Source organism: Vombatus ursinus, unplaced genomic scaffold, assembly GCF_900497805.2.
Source record: "Vombatus ursinus unplaced genomic scaffold, bare-nosed wombat genome assembly UNPS02014799.1, whole genome shotgun sequence".
Lineage (NCBI taxonomy): Eukaryota > Metazoa > Chordata > Mammalia > Diprotodontia > Vombatidae > Vombatus > Vombatus ursinus.
In genome coordinates, this window is record NW_020954577.1 from 27,957,244 (window position 1) to 27,975,425 (window position 18,182).

The window sequence follows — 18,182 nt, forward strand, 5'->3', positions numbered from 1 at the left end:
ACTGTGACCCAAAAGGACTTAGTGGAACTCCATCAGCCTTTGATGAATGGAGATTTGGGCTTGGGGGCCTCAAGATCACTAGTTTATGGACCTGGATGGGATGCTAACTCAAAGGGAATTATTTATCTTATCAACACTGGCAGCAGAGTTTCACAAGGTGTACCTTCAATAACCCGATATCTGCCGTACTGTACTGGTGACAGGAAAATGATAGCCCATAGCCGCTACACTAAATGTAGTGACAAGCAATCAATTTCCCTGCCTTCAGTTTTCTACATGAAAGATATTCTCTAACCATGCGGAATTGCTGAAAGCAGGAATAACAAGTGATTCATGTAGTAGTAAATAAAGCCCCTAGACCAGTCTAAGGGGAGAGTCTGTACTAGGCACCTTTGATGCCTGTCCCCAGCTGTACAACAGAGGCAGGATGCTCTAGACAAAGAGGTGCTACTCTTGGAGATGAGAACCCAAGTCAAATATGTCCTGATGCTGACTAGATCTGTGACCATGACTGGCACCCATTCTGAGCCTCAGTTTCTCATCTATAAAATGAATGCTGATTCTCCAGGATGGCACCTCCTGTCCTCCTTATGTAACCCTTCAGGGGCACGCCCCAACCACCTGAAGCCTGGTGAAGTGTGGGGATGAGGAAACACAGCTCTTCACAGCAGTGGTTGGCATCTGGGACAAGCCTGAGTTGTCCCCCCACAGTCCTGGACTCTACAAACTTCACTGGTGTACAAGGAGGGGAGAATACAAAGCTCCGGAACTAGATAGAAATCAGAAGTTGTTTATTTGGTCCCAGCATAGGAGGGCACATATTTACATATCAGTTATCGCTCATTTGCATTACAGAGAAGCATCCTGTGGAAACTAGACATAAGAACCCTGCAGCAGTATGGTGTAGGGGGCTCAGGAAATCTGAGGGCCAATCCCAGGCCTGTCATTAACTAGTTAATTGTATGACCTTTCATACCTCACTGAAATTCTCTCTTCTTCAGCCTTCAATCCATCCTATTTTCCCCTGTTTATCCTATTCTCTCTTTCTTTTCACACTGTCCATCCTCAAAAGTGTCCTGTTTCTGCCTTTTACCTACCCCAGTATCCCCTCCCTTAAATCACACCCCCTTCTTTTATCCCCTTCCCTTCCTACTTTCCTGTGGGGTAAGATAGATTTCTATGCCCAAATGAGTATGTATGTTATTCCTTCTTTGAGCCAATTCTGATGAGTAAGGTTCACTGGCTCCCCGCCCCCCCACATCCCTCATCTTCCCCTTCACTGTAAAAACTCTTTTGTGCCTCTTTTATGTGAGATAATTTACCCCATTCTACAACTCTCTTTCCCCTTCTCTCAATGCATTCCTTTCTCATCCCTTAATTTTATTTTTTTAGATAATCATCCCATCATATTCAACTTATACCTGTGCCCTCTATCTATGTAAAGAGAACATTTTTAGGATTCACAAATATCATTTTACCATGTAGGAATGTAAACAACTTAACCTTATTGAAACCCTTATGACTTCTCTTTCCTGCTTACCTTTTTATACTTCTCTTGAGTTTTGTATTTGAAAGTCAAATTTTCTATTCAGCTCTGGTCTTTTCATCAGGAATGTTTGAAAGTGTTCTATTTCATTGAATGTCCATTTTTTCCCCTGATGGATTATACTCAGTTTCACAGGGTAGATGATTTTTGGTTGTAATCCTAGCTCTTTTGCCCTCTGGAATCTCATATTCCAAGCTCCTTGATCCTTTAATGTAGAAACTGCTAAATTTTAGTGTTATCTTGATTGTGGCTCCTTGATATTTGAATTATTTCTTTTTGGCTGCTTGCAATATTTTCTCCTTGATCTGAGAGCTCTGGAATTTGACTATAATATTTCTGGGAGTTTTTATTTTGGGATCTCTTTCAGGAGATGATTGGTGGATTCTTTCAATTTCTATTTTATCCTTTGGTTCTAGAATATCAAGGCAGTTTTCCTTAATTTCTTGAAAGATGATGCCTAGGCTCTTTTTTTTATCATGGCTTTCTGGTACTCCAATAGTTTTTAAATTATCTCTCCTGGATCTATTTTCTAGGTCAGTTGTTCTTCCAACAAGATATTTCAAATTTTCTTTTATCTTTCATTCTTTTGATTTTGTTTTATTGTTTCTTGATGTTTCATAAAGTTATTAGCTTCCACTTGCCAAATTCTAATTTTTAAGGAATTCTTTTCCTCAGTGAAATTTTGTACCTCTTTTTCCATATGGTCAGTTCTGCTTTTTAAGGCATTCTTCTCCTCACTGGATTTTTGTACCTCTTTTACCATTTGGCCTATTCTGTTTTTTTAAGGTGTTATTTACTATTGACTCTTTTTTCATGATTTTCTTACATCATTCTTATTTTTCTTCCTATTTTTTCATCTACCTCTCTTACCTGATTTTTAAAATCTTTTTCTGAACTATTCCATGGCCTGGGACCAATTCATATTTTTCTTTGAGGCTTTAGATATAGAGTTTTGACTTTGTTGTCTTCTTCTGAGCATGTGTTTTGATCTACCTTGTCTTCATGGTAACTGTCTATAGTCAGAATTTTTTCTACTGTTTGCTCATTTTCCCAGTCTATTTCTTGACTTTTAACTGTATACTAAAAGTGGTCTCTACTTCTGGGGTGGACGGCTTATTTTCTCAAGCTGCAGGGTTTTTGTGCAGCTTGTTTCAGAGCTAGTTCTGGGGACCTGTAGGTTTTCACTTCTTCCAGAGTGGGTATGATCTAAGGAGAGATGTGTTTACTAGTCTCCTGTACTGTGCACTGATCTGTGAGTGATCACAAGGACTCTCCTCTACTCTGGAACTATGACCCAGGGTCCCCTGAAGCCATAAGCTCTGATGTGCTAGTGCTCCTCCTCACCATGAGACTGCCACCTGGACTATAACCTGGAGCCAAGTATGAGCAAAGCAACAGAGTCCTGCCCCCAGTGCTAGCAAAGCAGCCCCTGTAATCTCCCGACCATTTGTCTGACCTCCTTACCATCTGTGGGCTGAGAGCTCTGGAAGCAGCTGCCCTCTGCTGATCAGGTCACTCCCAAGGCCTACTGCTGGTTTGCTGGGGCCAGGTCTGCACTGGCTTGGCTTGTGCTTGCCTCTTACCCCAGTGTGACAGACCTTTCCTGCTGACCATGTAAGTTGGTTTGGGCTGGAAAATTGTTTCACTCTGTCTTTTTATGGGTTCTACCACTCCAGAATTTGTTTTGTGGCAGTATTTAAATTGTTTGGAGGGAAATTTGGGAGAGCTCAGGCTAGTTCCTGCCTTTTGTCTGCCATCTTGCCTCCACCCCCAGTGTGTGAGCTTTTACACCAAAGTGGACAAAGGGAGCTTGATATTCCAGTCTAAAGTGAGCAAACCCCAGATGCTGTTGAATGTTCCAATCAAGAGCTATTCAAATGCATATGGTTAAACCCAGAGATTGGGAGAATTCCTTTGGAGTCAGGCATTCATCAGTTACACTCTGGATCCCTAGCTACATGTCCTCCCTCCTCTGGGTGATGGGGCTGATATAACCACAGTCTGTAACATCTAAACTCCTGCTAAGACTGTTTATAAACTGATCATTTGTTTCTCTCTGTTTTCCACTCCATCAGTTGACAAACAAACTCAGCTGGGCCAGGTTAAAAAGCCAATAACCTGAAAACAAACAAATACAAAACCTCTATGCATTTGTTTCCCAAATGAGAATTCAAACTAATTAAACAACTGATAGGTAACAAAAACAAAACCTTAAAAGCATCAGCCCATGCCTAGAGCCACAAGACAGTCATAAGATCCTTTCCTAAAGCACCAGATTTCTCTTGCCCCTCCCTTCTCTCCATCATGAAAGTTAAACCAAAAGCATTCTCCTTCACCAATTTCCTGACAAAAGAAAAGACTATCTACCAAACATTACCCAAAGTTTGTAATTCTCCCCAGAATTTCAATCCCTTATTGGCTTCTTCCCACGTTGGTGACCGTGTGCATTTAACTTTTCTGAACCTCGGTTCTTCATCTGCAAAATTAGTGCCTTGGACTAAATATCTTATGATGATCACAAGGACACCTCTCTATTATTGACTGAGACCCCCAGACCTGCTTCTAAATGCTTCCCAGCACAGATAACTCATTGACTGGTTATGCAGAACACCAAACTCTTTGAATAACCTGTTTGTTACTAGTAGATCAACGCAGTGCACTCAAGACCAGGCCTCTGTAACTCTTCTCATACCCACCATTCCTCCCTCTGATCCTTATTTCTCCATCCTCATGGCTCATCATCTGTCTCTACTACCCTATTTGGCACACGTGTTCCCACATTACCCACCTCACCCCCACCCACCCATTTTATGCCCATTTTGGCTGGTGTGATAAAAGAGAAGGTCCATAGAATTCGGTGGGATTACACCATTTTAGGGAATAGACCAATGTCCATTTGCAAATAGAAGTAATGTCCAAGTTTGCTGAGATGCTATTATGCCCAGTTTAGGCAGGCAAGTTCTGTTTATTTGCAAGTGAACACTGTATGACTGATTTCTATAGCATAAACCAAAGTACTAATGCTAGGGGCTACTGTTATGAATGAGCCATATATGTAGTTCATTCAGTCTCCCACCCAAGTGTTTGTTGAAGGAAAAGGAATTCCTCCAAACACTGGCATTTGACCTTGACTACCAAGAATAATAATGACTAACTTCCCCAAGACAAATTAATGCTTCAGAAAGGCAGAATGGTGAAAAAGGTGAAGAGACAGAAGGGACCTGATCAAATACTCTTCTTTGGGGTTTGGCTGGATGATGGATTCAACTTATTTCTCTTTATCCTGAGCCTCACATTTTATTAGGGGTCTTAGCCTTTGGCTTATAACTAACACTCCTTCACCTGTGATGGTAATAGGATGGATAGTCATTAAAGGAATTACACAAAAGATAATTATGCACAATTAATTCACATTCAGCCCTCTTCACCCCACCTCTTCCCCCTACTCTCCACTCCTATTCTTTGCTAATGAAGTTGGAGAAAGGGTAAAAGCCTGTAATTATAGCCCAAAGTAATTGGAATTCTGCCTAATAGAAATCTTGGCCCAGGAAGACCAGACCAATAGATTGCAGATTGCTCCTAGGGTTCAAAAGGCCTTTCCTCAAGTGTAGCCCACCTGGGTAATCTCTGGGGAGCTGAATCATTTGCTGCTAAAAATGAATGCTTTCAGGTCCTCTCTCCTGATTGGCATGTAGCATGGCACCATCTATACCTTGAGCATATTTGTAAAGTTCACCTGTTAATGAGGGGTCAAAGCTGCTGCCAGCTTAATCTTTTAAGCTCTCTCCTCACTGCAATAAAGCCATATTATTGGCCATATTGTGCCTGTAAGACCTAGATTAGCTAGGCCCAGGCTGGCATTATGGAATGGGCTTTTGTGCTATATTTGTTCCTTGGATAGAAATATAAAGTCAAGCTGTTTCTTTAGTACTTTAGTCATTTCTACATCTATAAAGTCCTTTTTTATCATTAAGTATCATGCCAAAAAAATTTTTTAAAAAAGTATTATGCCAGCATTAAGTTCTTCCTGTATCCGCTGTCCTCCATGGAGCCATTAAATTTGCTTGTGGTCCCACTTATAATTTTATAGGGAACTCCCAAAGAGAAAACTCTCTCTACCAATGCAGATAGAGTCATAGGTTTAGAACTGGAAGAGACCTTAGAAGCCACTGAATCCTGCCCTCTCATTTTACAGATGAGGAAACTGAGGCCCAGAGAAGTTATGTGACTTTCCCTGGGCTGTCAGTCCATCAATAAGCATTAAGTACCTACTATGTGCTAAGCACTGGCGATATGAAGAAAGGTCAAAGGCATTCCCTGCCATGAAGAATCTCACAATATAATGAGAACATCACATTTTTAGTAAGGAGCTAAGGATATGAGACAGATCTTCTGGATTCCAAAGTCAGTGTTCTGTCTGCTATCCCATTACTGTTTCTAGCACGCTTATAGTATCAGAGAGACACTTGTAGCTGTAAGGATGATTTGCTCAGTGTAATCCAGCTAACAGGTGTCAAAAGGAGGATTTGAACTTAGGTCTTCATGACACCAAGGCTCCTATCTACCACATGGCCCTTCCTTGTCATTGGTAGAGTGTGAAAACCAGAGTGGATGATTCTCCCCACAGCCCTTTCCAAGGGACAAACTTTGCAGGAAGCAATTAGCTCTTATTAAAAAGTGCAGCCAAGGCAATGCTGAGGATAGAATGCTTGGCAACAATGCTCCCATTTACTACCCATGTGGCATTGGGCAAGTCTCTTCACCTTCCCCCCTTGGCCTCAGTTTCCTTATCTGTAAAATAATCATCTAAGATTCCTGATTACTGAAGGGCCCCAAGTGGAAGTTGGATAAAGTGAGTTTAGAATGTACCCAGTCAACATAGTTCTCCAGTTCTATTTATAACAGTAACATGAATATGGGCAGAGAAGGTAGTTGGCAAGAATCATCCAGGACTAAAGTTTGACAAAGAATGAGCATTGACAGAAAAAGGGGACAAGAGGTTCAAGAGCAGAGAAAAGTATAGACTTGAATTGACTCACTGTAGGGTCAAGACAGTGAGAGAAGAAAGTAAAGTCAGAGCAAGACTGAGAAAGTACTGAGAGGTAGAGAGAGTCAAGGTCTCAATGAAGGCAAAGAAAGGTTTAGGAATGATGAGGAATAGGGAGATATGGACTGATAGAAGGGTAAATGGTCAGGTAGGGGAATATCAATGCTTTTAATTAAGGAAGTAGGACATTGAGGGTAATAGTAAAATCCAGGGTGTGACCATTCCTGAGTGTGGCTGAGGTGGAGAGAAAGAATAGGTCATGAGGTATAAAGAGTCTGAGGCTAAGGAGTTTGAGGGAGCATCAGTAAGGATGTTGACATTCTCTAGTATAAAGGCAGGTATTGGGGAGGAGGAGAAGCTGGTGAACCAGGTTTGGAACTCTTTGAAAAGGGAGCTAGTATATAGTGGTTCCATAATGTGAATTAAGTGGAAAATTTTGAGCAAATGAACTTCAAAGGAAGAGAGGTTACTAAGTAATGGTTATGAAGGGAGAGTTTAGGCATCATATGAGAAGCAAGGTGTTTTCTAGCTTCCCTTCCAGGATTAGATACAGTCACTGGTGGAGAGGAGGGCTAAGGCTTAGGAGTTCAACTGAGAAGGAATTTTGCATTTGGGATTGCTAAAAAGTCAATCCCCCCCCCCCCCCGCCCCAACTCCTTCTGGACCTACACCATTGGCATAACTCAAGGTAGTTAAGGAGAGCAAAATCCAGGTTTGCTCCTCCACATCACACCTCAATCCCTTGCTGCTCTTTCAGCTCTGGGGCCATATGTTTATTCCTTTTCTTTCCAAAAGGCTGGCTTCAGAAACTCAAGTAGAACTATCATAGTTAATAAATAGCAGAGCTGGAATTTCAACCCAATTCTGATTCCAAACCCAGTACTCTTTCCCTTTTACTACACAGTCACCCCAAAAAGCAACAATTTAGTAGTCACTGACCTTAGACAATCAATTTAATACCTCTGAATATCAATTTTCTGATCTATAAAACAGGAATTAGAATGTTTGCAGTATCTATTATACCTCAGAAAGTCGTTGGGAGAAGAGTGTTTCATAATATTGTTGCCATCATTGCTCTGAGTCACCTCTTGAAGAAATAGAAAGCCCTTCCAAGCCACAGGTTCATTCCCAGTTAGAGAAATGTTCCCTAGAAATGTGATGGGTTTTTTTGGTGGTAGAAATGAGGGAAGTAGGGAAGGAATGGCATATGGGAGAGAGATTGTTTCAGTTCAAATTTAACAACAAAAATTAACATAGTATTTTTTAAAATTTTTAATAGTAATCAAATTTATGTATCATTTATTACAGAGTTTACAGTTCTGTTTTCAGTGGAAAGAGCCCTGGATTTTGGTGTCAAAATGAATAATGAAGTACTTACTATGTTCAAAGCACTCTGCTAAGCTTTGGGGCTACAAATGGAAAAGTAAAGCAGATCCTGCTCTCAGAGAGCTTGCATTCTAATGGGAGAGAAACAACTTATATTTGCCTCTACCATTTATTCCCTATGAGACTTTGAGTGGGTCACTTATCTCCTTGGGCCTTGGCTTCCTCTCATAAAAAATAATGCCTGTAGATTGGCCTAGAATGTACAGAAGATCTCTGAGATCCCTTCCAGCTATAAATTTTAGGGTCTTAGCCACAGGCAATTTTGAGATCAGCCACAACTCAAATGTTTACTTCTAGGCCAACCACTGGGAGTAGGGTAGGTATCCAGTGGGGTGGGGTTAATTTGAGATTAAAGAGGAAATCTGCTTTATGCTCTTTTACCTTTAAACATGAGTCTATTTCATTTCCTTACAGACAGAAAAGATTTCAACTATTTTTTTGTGCATTGACAAAATGGTCTTCTGGGGGAGTAGAAAGGGATTGGTGGAAGAGAAATGAGTGCCATCAACCATTAGCAAATAAGTAAATGCAAGATTCTGGAATAATCAAATTAAGTCTCAGACAAGTACGTAGGGGTAAACTGAAGATGAAACTTAGACTTCTTTAAAATGTTAAGGACTGAGGAGCTCTGGGTTCTAATCCCAGGAGGAAAAGAGATTGGAGATTGAATATAGCTGGGCAAGCAGACCTGAGTGAGATGGTCACAGTACAGGGCTTTGAACAGCCAAAAGGCAGAGGGCACTTGGGATCTGGGAGGAGAAGGAGAGTAAATAGATGAAAGAGACTCAAAGATAAAGCCATTTTATTTTCAAACCTTTTCCCTTGGAACATCCATTAACGTTCTTGAGGAGAAGTGGGGTGGGAATATGGACCTTTATAAAACATTGTTGGGGGTGGGATTTGTTGGTGACAATGAGCACCAACCACTAAAAATCAGCCTTTGCACCAGCTTTGGCACACAAGCTGTAGATTGACAGAAACAATTCTCTTAACACATCCCCCTGTAGAGGCTGGGAATATAAAATAAAACAATGTCATGGGCAGCTAGGTGGTGCAGTGGATAGAGCTCCGGCCTTGGAGCCAAGGAGGACCTGAGTTCAAATCCAGCCTCAGAAACTTGATACTTACTAGCTGTGTGACCCTGGGCAAGTCACTTAACCCCAATTGCCTCGCCAAAAAAACAAACAAAAAACAATGTCACTGGCTTTTAAAACAAACATCAGAACATGAATATCCAAGTGAGTGTTCTCCTTTAGAATCACCTTGGGAGACATCCATCCATCCTCTATCTATCCATCTGTCCATCTGTCCATCTATCCATCTATCTAATCTATGCTGCCATTGCCCAAAATAGTTCTGAAGCATCTCATTTTGATTTGCTTTCCAAGCATCTAGCAAATCCTTCTAAATATTCTCAGTGATGGAGAATATTCATCATTTGAAGGAAGATTTTTTTAAATAGCCAAAAGTTATCCAGAGTCAAGTCTCTGATCAACAGTTTGCTGCAAAAAAAATGTGGTTAATAGGGAATTCCAAAAAGAGAGTTTCATCAATGCTCTTAGTGGTGGGAGTATCATTCAATAAGCACATAACCTCCTAAGGTGACTTTGATGGACCACATCCATTGGGTTATATATGTTCTCTTCTAAAAGTCTTCTTACTTCATAATCCCATCCTGTAATTCTATCCTGCTATCCAGTTAATAGAACAAAAAAAAGATCTGACTATTCTGTGTGTTGGTATCAAAGTACTTTTCTGTCTCCTAGAGAGAGAGGCAGCTTAGCTACCATAGAACATTGTGCTGCATACCAATTGCTAAATAGTGCCATTTCCCTTGAGGTAGGAGCTTACTCTGAGGAAGATAAAACTGTTTTCACTTCCTATATTTTAATTCCTATGAGAAATGGCATGGAGTAGCAGGTAGAAGGCTATCCTGGAGTCAGGAACACCTGGGTTCAAGTATTTCCTATGACACATACTAGCTCTGTAACCATAAGTTCGACTTCTCAGTGTCCCTAGTCAACTGTCTAAGATTAGAAGTCATAGACAATATGCCGATTTGCTTTGTCAGAAGGAGTTTCCACACCTAGAGTTTCCCCACACAAATGAAGTGACAGGTGTAGATCCCCAAAAGATAATACTCTTTAAATTGTACTTTCAGGGAAACTCTAATGTCTTCAGCCATGCCCCCAAATGTAGGATTTAAATAATTAACTGGAAGAACCTTTGACAAGTACATCCACTTCAGCCAGATGGTGAGTGCAGTCAGCCAATTTGTAGGCTTTAATCATTCAACGGTGTCCATGTCCTTGTTCACTTGCGGAGCCAGAGTGCATCTTCTCTGTGGTTACTTCTCGAACAATACTAAGTGGAGAATAAGATTTGCAGCCAACCATCATCTCTGTAACGATCATTCCTGGAGCTGTGAATGGCTGCTTCTTTAGCCCATCATCCCAAACAGAAGCTAATGGTAAAGCAACTCATTGCTCATCGATAATTATTTAAATAAATGTATCTGGCTCCTAATTATTAATGACCTCTTTGGGCAGCGACACCTGCTAAGCAGCTGCCAGATGAATCAGCTTGGTTGGTTGCTACATTGGTAGTCTATGTGTCCAGCATGCATTTACAAAAACTGATGGGTTGCTGGGAAAGTGTCCCTTCTAGCTTCAACAACTCTTCTTTTTAGAGTTGGGAAATGTTAGAAACCAACAAAACGTTGCATCTTCTCCATTTGGCCATGTGCAGCCCCTATGTGACAGGACACGATGGTGCGTCTAGCTAACTGCACAAAAGGAAGGAGCACTGAGCTCCCTCATGATCTATCCAATTGATTTCATCACTATATATTAATAAAATGTCCCTTGGTTCTTGGCTGAATATGTGAAAACAAGATAATTGCCTTAAGAAGCTTATATCCTGCAGAGACATAGCAAGCAAACCTGTGTGTAGACACATATGCAATGAGTGGATTATTAGGGCAAAGAGCATTAGTATCACGGATTGAAATCTAGGCCTTCCTTCCTTCTTTGCAAATTGAGGGACTATGGGTATGGGACGTTGCACATAATGGGAGACTGCATTGTGATGTTGGTTAGTTTTGCTGAACTGAGTTTTTTCTTCCTTTTTTTATTCTATATTACAGATATATTTCTAAATGAAAGTGACATAAATGATATTAATAAAAATGAATATTTTTAAAAAGATTTAAAGCTACAAAGGACCTCAGGTCATCTTGTCCAACCTATACATACCCAAAAGAAATCTCTACCCAAACATGCCCAACAAGGGTCATTGAATCTCTGTTTGAATAAGGGGACGTACTCCCTCCTGGAGTAGCCTATTTCACTTTTGGAAAACTCTAATTGTGTGGAAGTTTGTTTTTTTTTCTAATAGCAAGTTTAAATGTGCTCCTTTGCAACTTCCTCCTCTTATTCCTTATTCTTCCTCTGGCATCAAATAGAACAAGTTTGGAGGACACCTATGATGAACACCCTGAGTCTTCTCTTCTCTGGGCTAAATAGCCCCAGTTCCTTCAATGCTTCTCAAGCGACAAATTACAATGACCAATGCTTTCCTCTAACTATTCTCTAGCTAATCAATATCTTTCGTAAGCTATCCTGTGCATGACTAAACACAAAAAATACTTCAATTGTCAACAATAACAACAACAACAACATAATAATAAACTAGTGTTTCTATGCATAGGTCACCTCATTTGAGCCTAGAAGCATCCCTGGGAAGTAGGTGCTATTATTATCCCCATTTTACTGATGAAGGAAACTGAGGGAGGCTGAGGTTAAGTAACTTGCCCAGGGTCACACAGCTAGTAAGTGTCTGAGGTTGGATTCAAACTCAGGTCTTCCTGACTCCAAGGCCAGCATTCTATCTGCTATATTCAAGTACAGCAGAACTAACCCCTCTATATTCCTGGAACTGTACCTCTCATAATGAAGCCAAAGATCGCATAGGAAGTTTTTTCTGGAGGGCTGCTATGTCACACTCTTGACTCCTATGGACCTTGTTTCATAGCTCATGCGTGATAGGATCATAATTCTCAAACTGGAACGGACCTGAGAGGCTAGGTCCCTCCCTTCATCTGGTTCAATCCTTCATTTTATAAGGGAGGAAACTGAAGCTAGAGGAGGTAAGTTCTTTGCCCACTGTCATACAGGTACTGAGCAGCAAAGCCAGGATTCCTATCTAGATCGAGTTAGGAATATTTTGTCTCATTTTAAGGAGTGGGGAGTAGATTACAGGTTTGCTTATTTTTAATAGATCACCTTACTCTCAAAGGATCCAAGTTAAAAATCTAGAGAATTATTTCTCAGATCACTTTCCTCTTCTGTTCCACATGACACCAGTGAAAGGGGAATATATTGCCTGTTTTTGGACAGATGGTAGTTAAGTCAACTTTACAAAATCAGTTCTCCCTGCTGTTCATTGATCCATGTGCCTGCCCTCTTTTGATCACTCATAAAGTTCCTCTAGGGACCCTAAGTTTCCCCCTGATCTTCTGTAGTCTTGATTCCATGTGTTCCCTTGAATATTTAGGATCCTCTCAACTTACAGAAAGGTATGTATTATTCAGCAGTCTGGGAGATAGCTGCTCACCCAGAATGAATAACCATTTATGCTGGGACTGTAGGAAAGAATGCTGATTACCTCTATGTAATGAAGACTCTTGTAGCTGTAGCCTCCTTTAAAAGTGTGACAGAGGAGGAGAAATTCATGATCTCTGCTCTCAGAAAGGATGCCAATTCTGGTCATTGTTGAGGAGTGCTATTCCAAAGGAATCTTGCCTTCAATCCAACCCTTATGTAATTGCACAGGACTTGACTGTTTCCTAATTTGTCATTTACTGGGTCTGGCCTTTCCCTGATGTACAACCAAAGTGCCTCGTTGAGCAAACAATGAGTAGTGCATTTCCAAGAGGATCTTCTTTGCTTTCTTTGAATCTGCAAGGTAAAGGTGACATTATTAAACATCTTCTTAACCCAGGAGGAGATGCAAAGGCTAACCAATGAATAATTGTCCATTCTGGATGTCAAAGCTCTCATGAAACAAAAAGTGTAAGGGAGAGCATTTTCAAATCCAGGGTTCTCTGTAGACCTTTTTGTTTTGTTATAGATCCTTCTTCTTCTCTAATTCACTCTTGAACAAGCGGATGTAGCTATTGGTATATCATTGACCAAAGAACAGGGAGGACATTCCTTTTCATGTGAGCATGCCCTGTTAGAGGGTTGCACGTGGAGGGATGAGGAAGGGCCCTTCTTTCAGCCAGCCAACCCATCTGAAAGGCAGCATGGCGTAATGGAAAAAAAAGACTGGATTTCAGGCAAATGACAATTCTAAATCCCGCCTTGTCATTAAATGAGGGTCATGACATGTACTGGCAAAAACAGTAATATTAATATAAATAATAGCTAACATTTTAACTGCATTTAATGTTCACAGAGTGTTTTATGTAGGTTATTTTGTTTGATTTTCTCAACCCTATGAAGTAGGAGTTGTTATTATCCCCATTTTACAAATAAGGAAAATGAGGCTGAGAGAGATAAAATAATTTATTCAGGGTTACATAGCTAGTAACTGTCTGAGGCAAGATTCAGATGATCTCAAATCCAGCATTCGATCCACCACTGGCCAGATGTGAGTACCTGTGTGATCTGGAACAAGTCATCACCTCCATGGACTTCAGATGCCTCGCCTGTAAAATCACCTTGGACCAGGTGGCCCCTGAAGTAGCTTGTAGCCCCATGGCCCTCTGACCCTGTGATTCCAGTCAACCCTGCTGACCTGGGGAATAGCCTGCGTAAAGCTCGATCACCCTCATGGGCCACATTTGCCATTCAAGTAAGAACACTACTATATGCACTATTTCTATGGTGGGCACACCTTCTGTGCTAACCATTTCTGTTGCCATTCTTCAGATGTAGCAGTTGTGTTTGACTCTTCGTGACCCCATTTGGGGTTTTCTTGGCAAAGATCTTGGAGTAGCTTTCATTTCCTTCTCCAGCTCATTTTACAGAAGAGGAAACTGAGGCAAACAGGGTTAAGTGACTTGCCCAGGGTGGCACAGTTAGTAAGTCACTGAGGCCGGATTTGAACTCAGGTGTTCCTGATTCCAGGCTAGCTACCCCAGTGCTAGCCAGAGGTACTCTCAATTCAACAAATATAGATTAAGTCACAACTTCTCTGGGACTCAGTTTCCTCATCCATAAAAAGAGAGGATTGGATCCTATGACCTCTGAAGTCTCTTTTAGCTTTGAATCTATGATTCTTTGATCCAAAGGATTGACTGTGTGCAAAGCACTGTGCTAAAAAGTGCTGTCCAATAATAATGGAATGCGAAGATATCTTTATTTAATAATGTGTCCTTTATGTCTAACAGTGAGGCTATGGGCTTAGTATCAGTAGCCCCTGAGTTTCAGTAGCACCAGGGCTCTGGTCAGCTGCACTGCTCTGTCTACGTTCTCTCTACAGACTCCATCGTGAGCCCAAGCGCACCCTTGGGAGCTGCCTCCAGGGATGGAGGGATAAAGTCACAAAACAGAATTTCCTCTATATCATAAGTGAACTTGCTCCTAGGGGGAATCAGGCTTGTGACCAGGCTCCAGCCTTAACCAGTTCAGCTTGCTGACCTTGCCAGTTTCCATTGTGAATGAAGAGATCCATTCTCTCTATGGTCTCCAGGTACTGAAAGAGCCATGCTTCTGAAGACTTTAGCAGAGACTGAAATGGACACCTCCAAATTCCCATGGTACTTTGTGGTGCCTTTTTTCTTGAAATCCTAGGATCATAGACCTAGGGCTTGAAGGTACCTTCAGTTCAGTCATTTTCAGTCGTGTCTGACTCTTGGTGACCCCATTTGGGGTTTTCTTGGCAAAGATACTGGAGTGGTTTGCTATCTCCTTCTCCAGTGTGTTCCCATTTTATGGATGAGGAAGTGGGGCAAATAGGGTTAAGGAACTTGCCCGGGGTCACACAGCTAATAAGTGTCTGAAGCCAGATTTGAATTCAAGAAGATGAGTCTTCCTGACTCCAGGTCAGGCGCTCTATCCACTGTACCACCTAATTAAGTTACCCTGAAGGTACCTTAGAGATCATCTGGTCCAGAGGTGTCAAACTCTTGGAGGGCAAGCTGCAAATTCTGTAGTGTCCAGATTAAAATATAATTGGGAAATGTTTAACAAAATAAATAAAAATACAAAACAACATATTTTAATTGTGATTTTCTAACATCTAGGTGGTGTAGTGTATAGAACCCTGGGCCTGGAGTCAGGAAGTCCTGAGTTCAAATCTAGTCACTTACTAGTTGTATGACTCTGGCCAAGTCACTTAACTCCTGTTCACCTCACTTCTTCATCTGTAAAATAGGGACGCACTGGAGAAGGAAATGGCAAATGCTCCAGTATCTTTTCCAAGGAACCCCCAAATGGGGTCATGAAGAGCTGGACACAACTGAATGATTAAACAAGTCATCATGTAACCTCTGTTTCTATTTGAGTTTGACACCTCTGATCTAGTCCACTCCCATCATTTTACCAATGAAACTGAGACCCAGACAGGTAAAGAGCCTTGACCAATGTCACAGAGATTACAGAGCCAGAATTCTAACCCAGATCCTCTGCCTCCTCTTTCTACTACATCTTGAGGTGAATATTTGCTATGATGAATAACACACTTTTGGTACTGAGTCCTGCCAACAGACAGAAAAATCTAGGAGGCATTTTGAAATCACTGTATATACCAGCTGGAGCAGGTGTGATTCACTCATCCGTTGTGGGATGAACTCTCTCTTTCTGGAAATAATGAGTGTTTTTCTTCTCATGATCTAAGCACCTGACTTCAACCAGACCCTTGAGAAGTTATTTGGCTTTGGGCATTATATGGAATGCATTCATCAGCACCTTAATGCTTGACTAAACTTTTTGTCCCAGAATAAGGGGTGGAGAGGAGAGGAGAGGAGCTCACACTAATAATAGCTTCATGGACGGCACTCAATTATGTTCTCGTTTTGTGTCTTGACACTGAATCCTGGAGAGACCCTCAATTACTGGTCCTTGATTTGGCTGTGTATTGGGTTGCTAATGATTTCCTTGATGACTTTCTAATGAAGACTTTTAAAAATAGATTCGTACAGGTGACAAATACAATAGCTTCATTTTTAGGTCTAGCATTCCATCCCCTCCCCCTATCCCTTGCTTCTGCTTTCCACAAAGGTGCATGCCCATGTATGCAGATGTAGGGTATTTCAGGTCTTCCCCTGATAGAATGTTAACTCCCTGAGGACAGACTTCCACTTTTGTCTTTTTATCCTCAGTGCCTAGCACATAGTGGGAGCATTTTAAAAAATGCTTATTGATTGATTAATCTAGTCTGAAGATTTCTAAGTGGCTTCTTTACTGAGAACCTAAGGAGGTTTCACAAGTCTGCAGCTGTGCCTTGTTTTTTCCCCCCCCTCCATTGACCCAATTTAATTTAATTTGATTAATCTGTAAAAATCTTTGCTTCACAGTTAATGAGAGGAAGAGAAGCAAGGAAGCAGATAGTGATGTGTGTTTGTGAAATGCCCAGAGATAAAGAGGGAACTGATTATGGAAAATGGACATGCTTTTATTGTAGCTTTAGACTGACAACCAAATAAAGCATTCTAGGGATTAGACTAAAACTCAGAGCTGACACCATGCAGTGAATGTTTCCCCTTTGTCTGTACAGATTGTTTCACAGAGGAAGCTGTCCAAATCCTTACTGAAGCATGGAAACACGGCAGGAAAGTCTTCCATAACGGTAAGTTTCCATCTGGATGAGGTCAATGTTCCTGATGAGATGGTCAGAATAAATCAGAGGCAAGAAAATGGAGGACACATTTGTACTTGCCTATGGTTTGCTATGGATCACCCATGGATACTCTTTGTTTCTACTTCTCTCCTGCCAACAAAACTTAGATGCTGCCACCATAACATAGAAAGGGAGTAGAGAAAGAACAAAGAAGGCAGATCAGTCAGTCATCAGTTCTAATTTTTAATAGCTCTGATAAAGGATTTATTGAGAGAGGATATAAACTCCCGAGTAAACTGAAGTTTTGGAGTCAGCTGTCCATTTCAAAGATCCAGATTGCTGCCATCTTAGTCTACTAAGGATAATTGTCTTGAATGTATCAAACATGCAGAGGCTTTTAGTCCAAGCTTAGGTCTATACTATGTAGGTTTTAAGTCCCGTCTTCAATGTTCTGCTTTAATCTGGAAGTCTGGCATAATTTTGGAATATAATTTAAAAAATTCATAGAGAACCAACTTTTAAACATGTTGGAGAATTGCTCCAACCAACGTCTTTGCAGACAAGAAAAAAAATGGGGAAAAGGGCTAGAATGATCGCAATTGTCAGAAGTCTGCCCCTGAGCAGCTTTGAACTCCCACTTTGAACTTGAAAGTGATTGATCCACAATGATGAAAATCCTCGAAGTTTTTATTATTGTTTTTGTTTAAATGGAAATTCAGGACTACTCCCAATGTGTTGAGGGGAAAATATCTGTCTCACATGAAATGCATGTCTGAGTTGCTTCAATATTTAAAAGGAAAGAATTATAGATGGTAAACTAGACTCATTCTCTGCTGTCGTTAACAATCGAGTAACCTTACAAAATTTTAGTTGCCTTTAAAGATGCTGTGAACCCTAATGGTTTGCTCATTATATTAAGCTAACCCCCTAAAAGCTGTTGGGTAGGGATCCGGATTGGGATTTAACATCTTTTTTTTCCCTACATTGCTTGAAACCTCAACCTGGTATGCTTCCAAATCTTCCTCCATCAAAGACCTTTTTACAGTGACTGGCAGAAACAAAGGGTGGTGGAGAAAAATATTTTACTGGGCTAGATTTGGCTGGTCCTAAATATAAATTGCACCCCTAAGATGAGATCTCTTTGAAAATTGTACATACATGTGTGTATTATTGCTATTATTTTGGTACGGACCTATGGATACATGGGTCTACATAGCATTCTTGATGAGGACACACCTTCCATCTATGAAGATAAGCACCTGCTCTACAATTTACAGTCAGAGAGCTACCTTGGATCACTGAGACTGTCACTTGCTCAAGGTCACATAGCCAATATGTGTCAGAGGGAGAACTTGAATTTGTCTTCCCTGCTGGTGAGGCTGGCATAGCCATTATTTCTTGCTTCTTCTAATGATAGAA

General features: G+C 40.9%; 1 protein-coding gene across 1 annotated transcript in view; it reads left to right on the plus strand.

Annotated features, from left to right (window-relative positions):
- The first annotated feature begins 6,903 nt into the window (after positions 1-6,903).
- The window catches only part of LOC114050329 (copine-4-like), a 30,979-nt gene continuing 19,700 nt past the window's right edge, over positions 6,904-18,182 (plus strand). Inside the window, exons 1-2 of the mRNA XM_027871936.1 lie at positions 6,904-6,963; positions 16,701-16,772. Of these exons, the coding sequence (XP_027727737.1) occupies positions 6,904-6,963; positions 16,701-16,772 (132 nt within the window). The remainder of the gene's footprint in view (positions 6,964-16,700; positions 16,773-18,182) is intronic.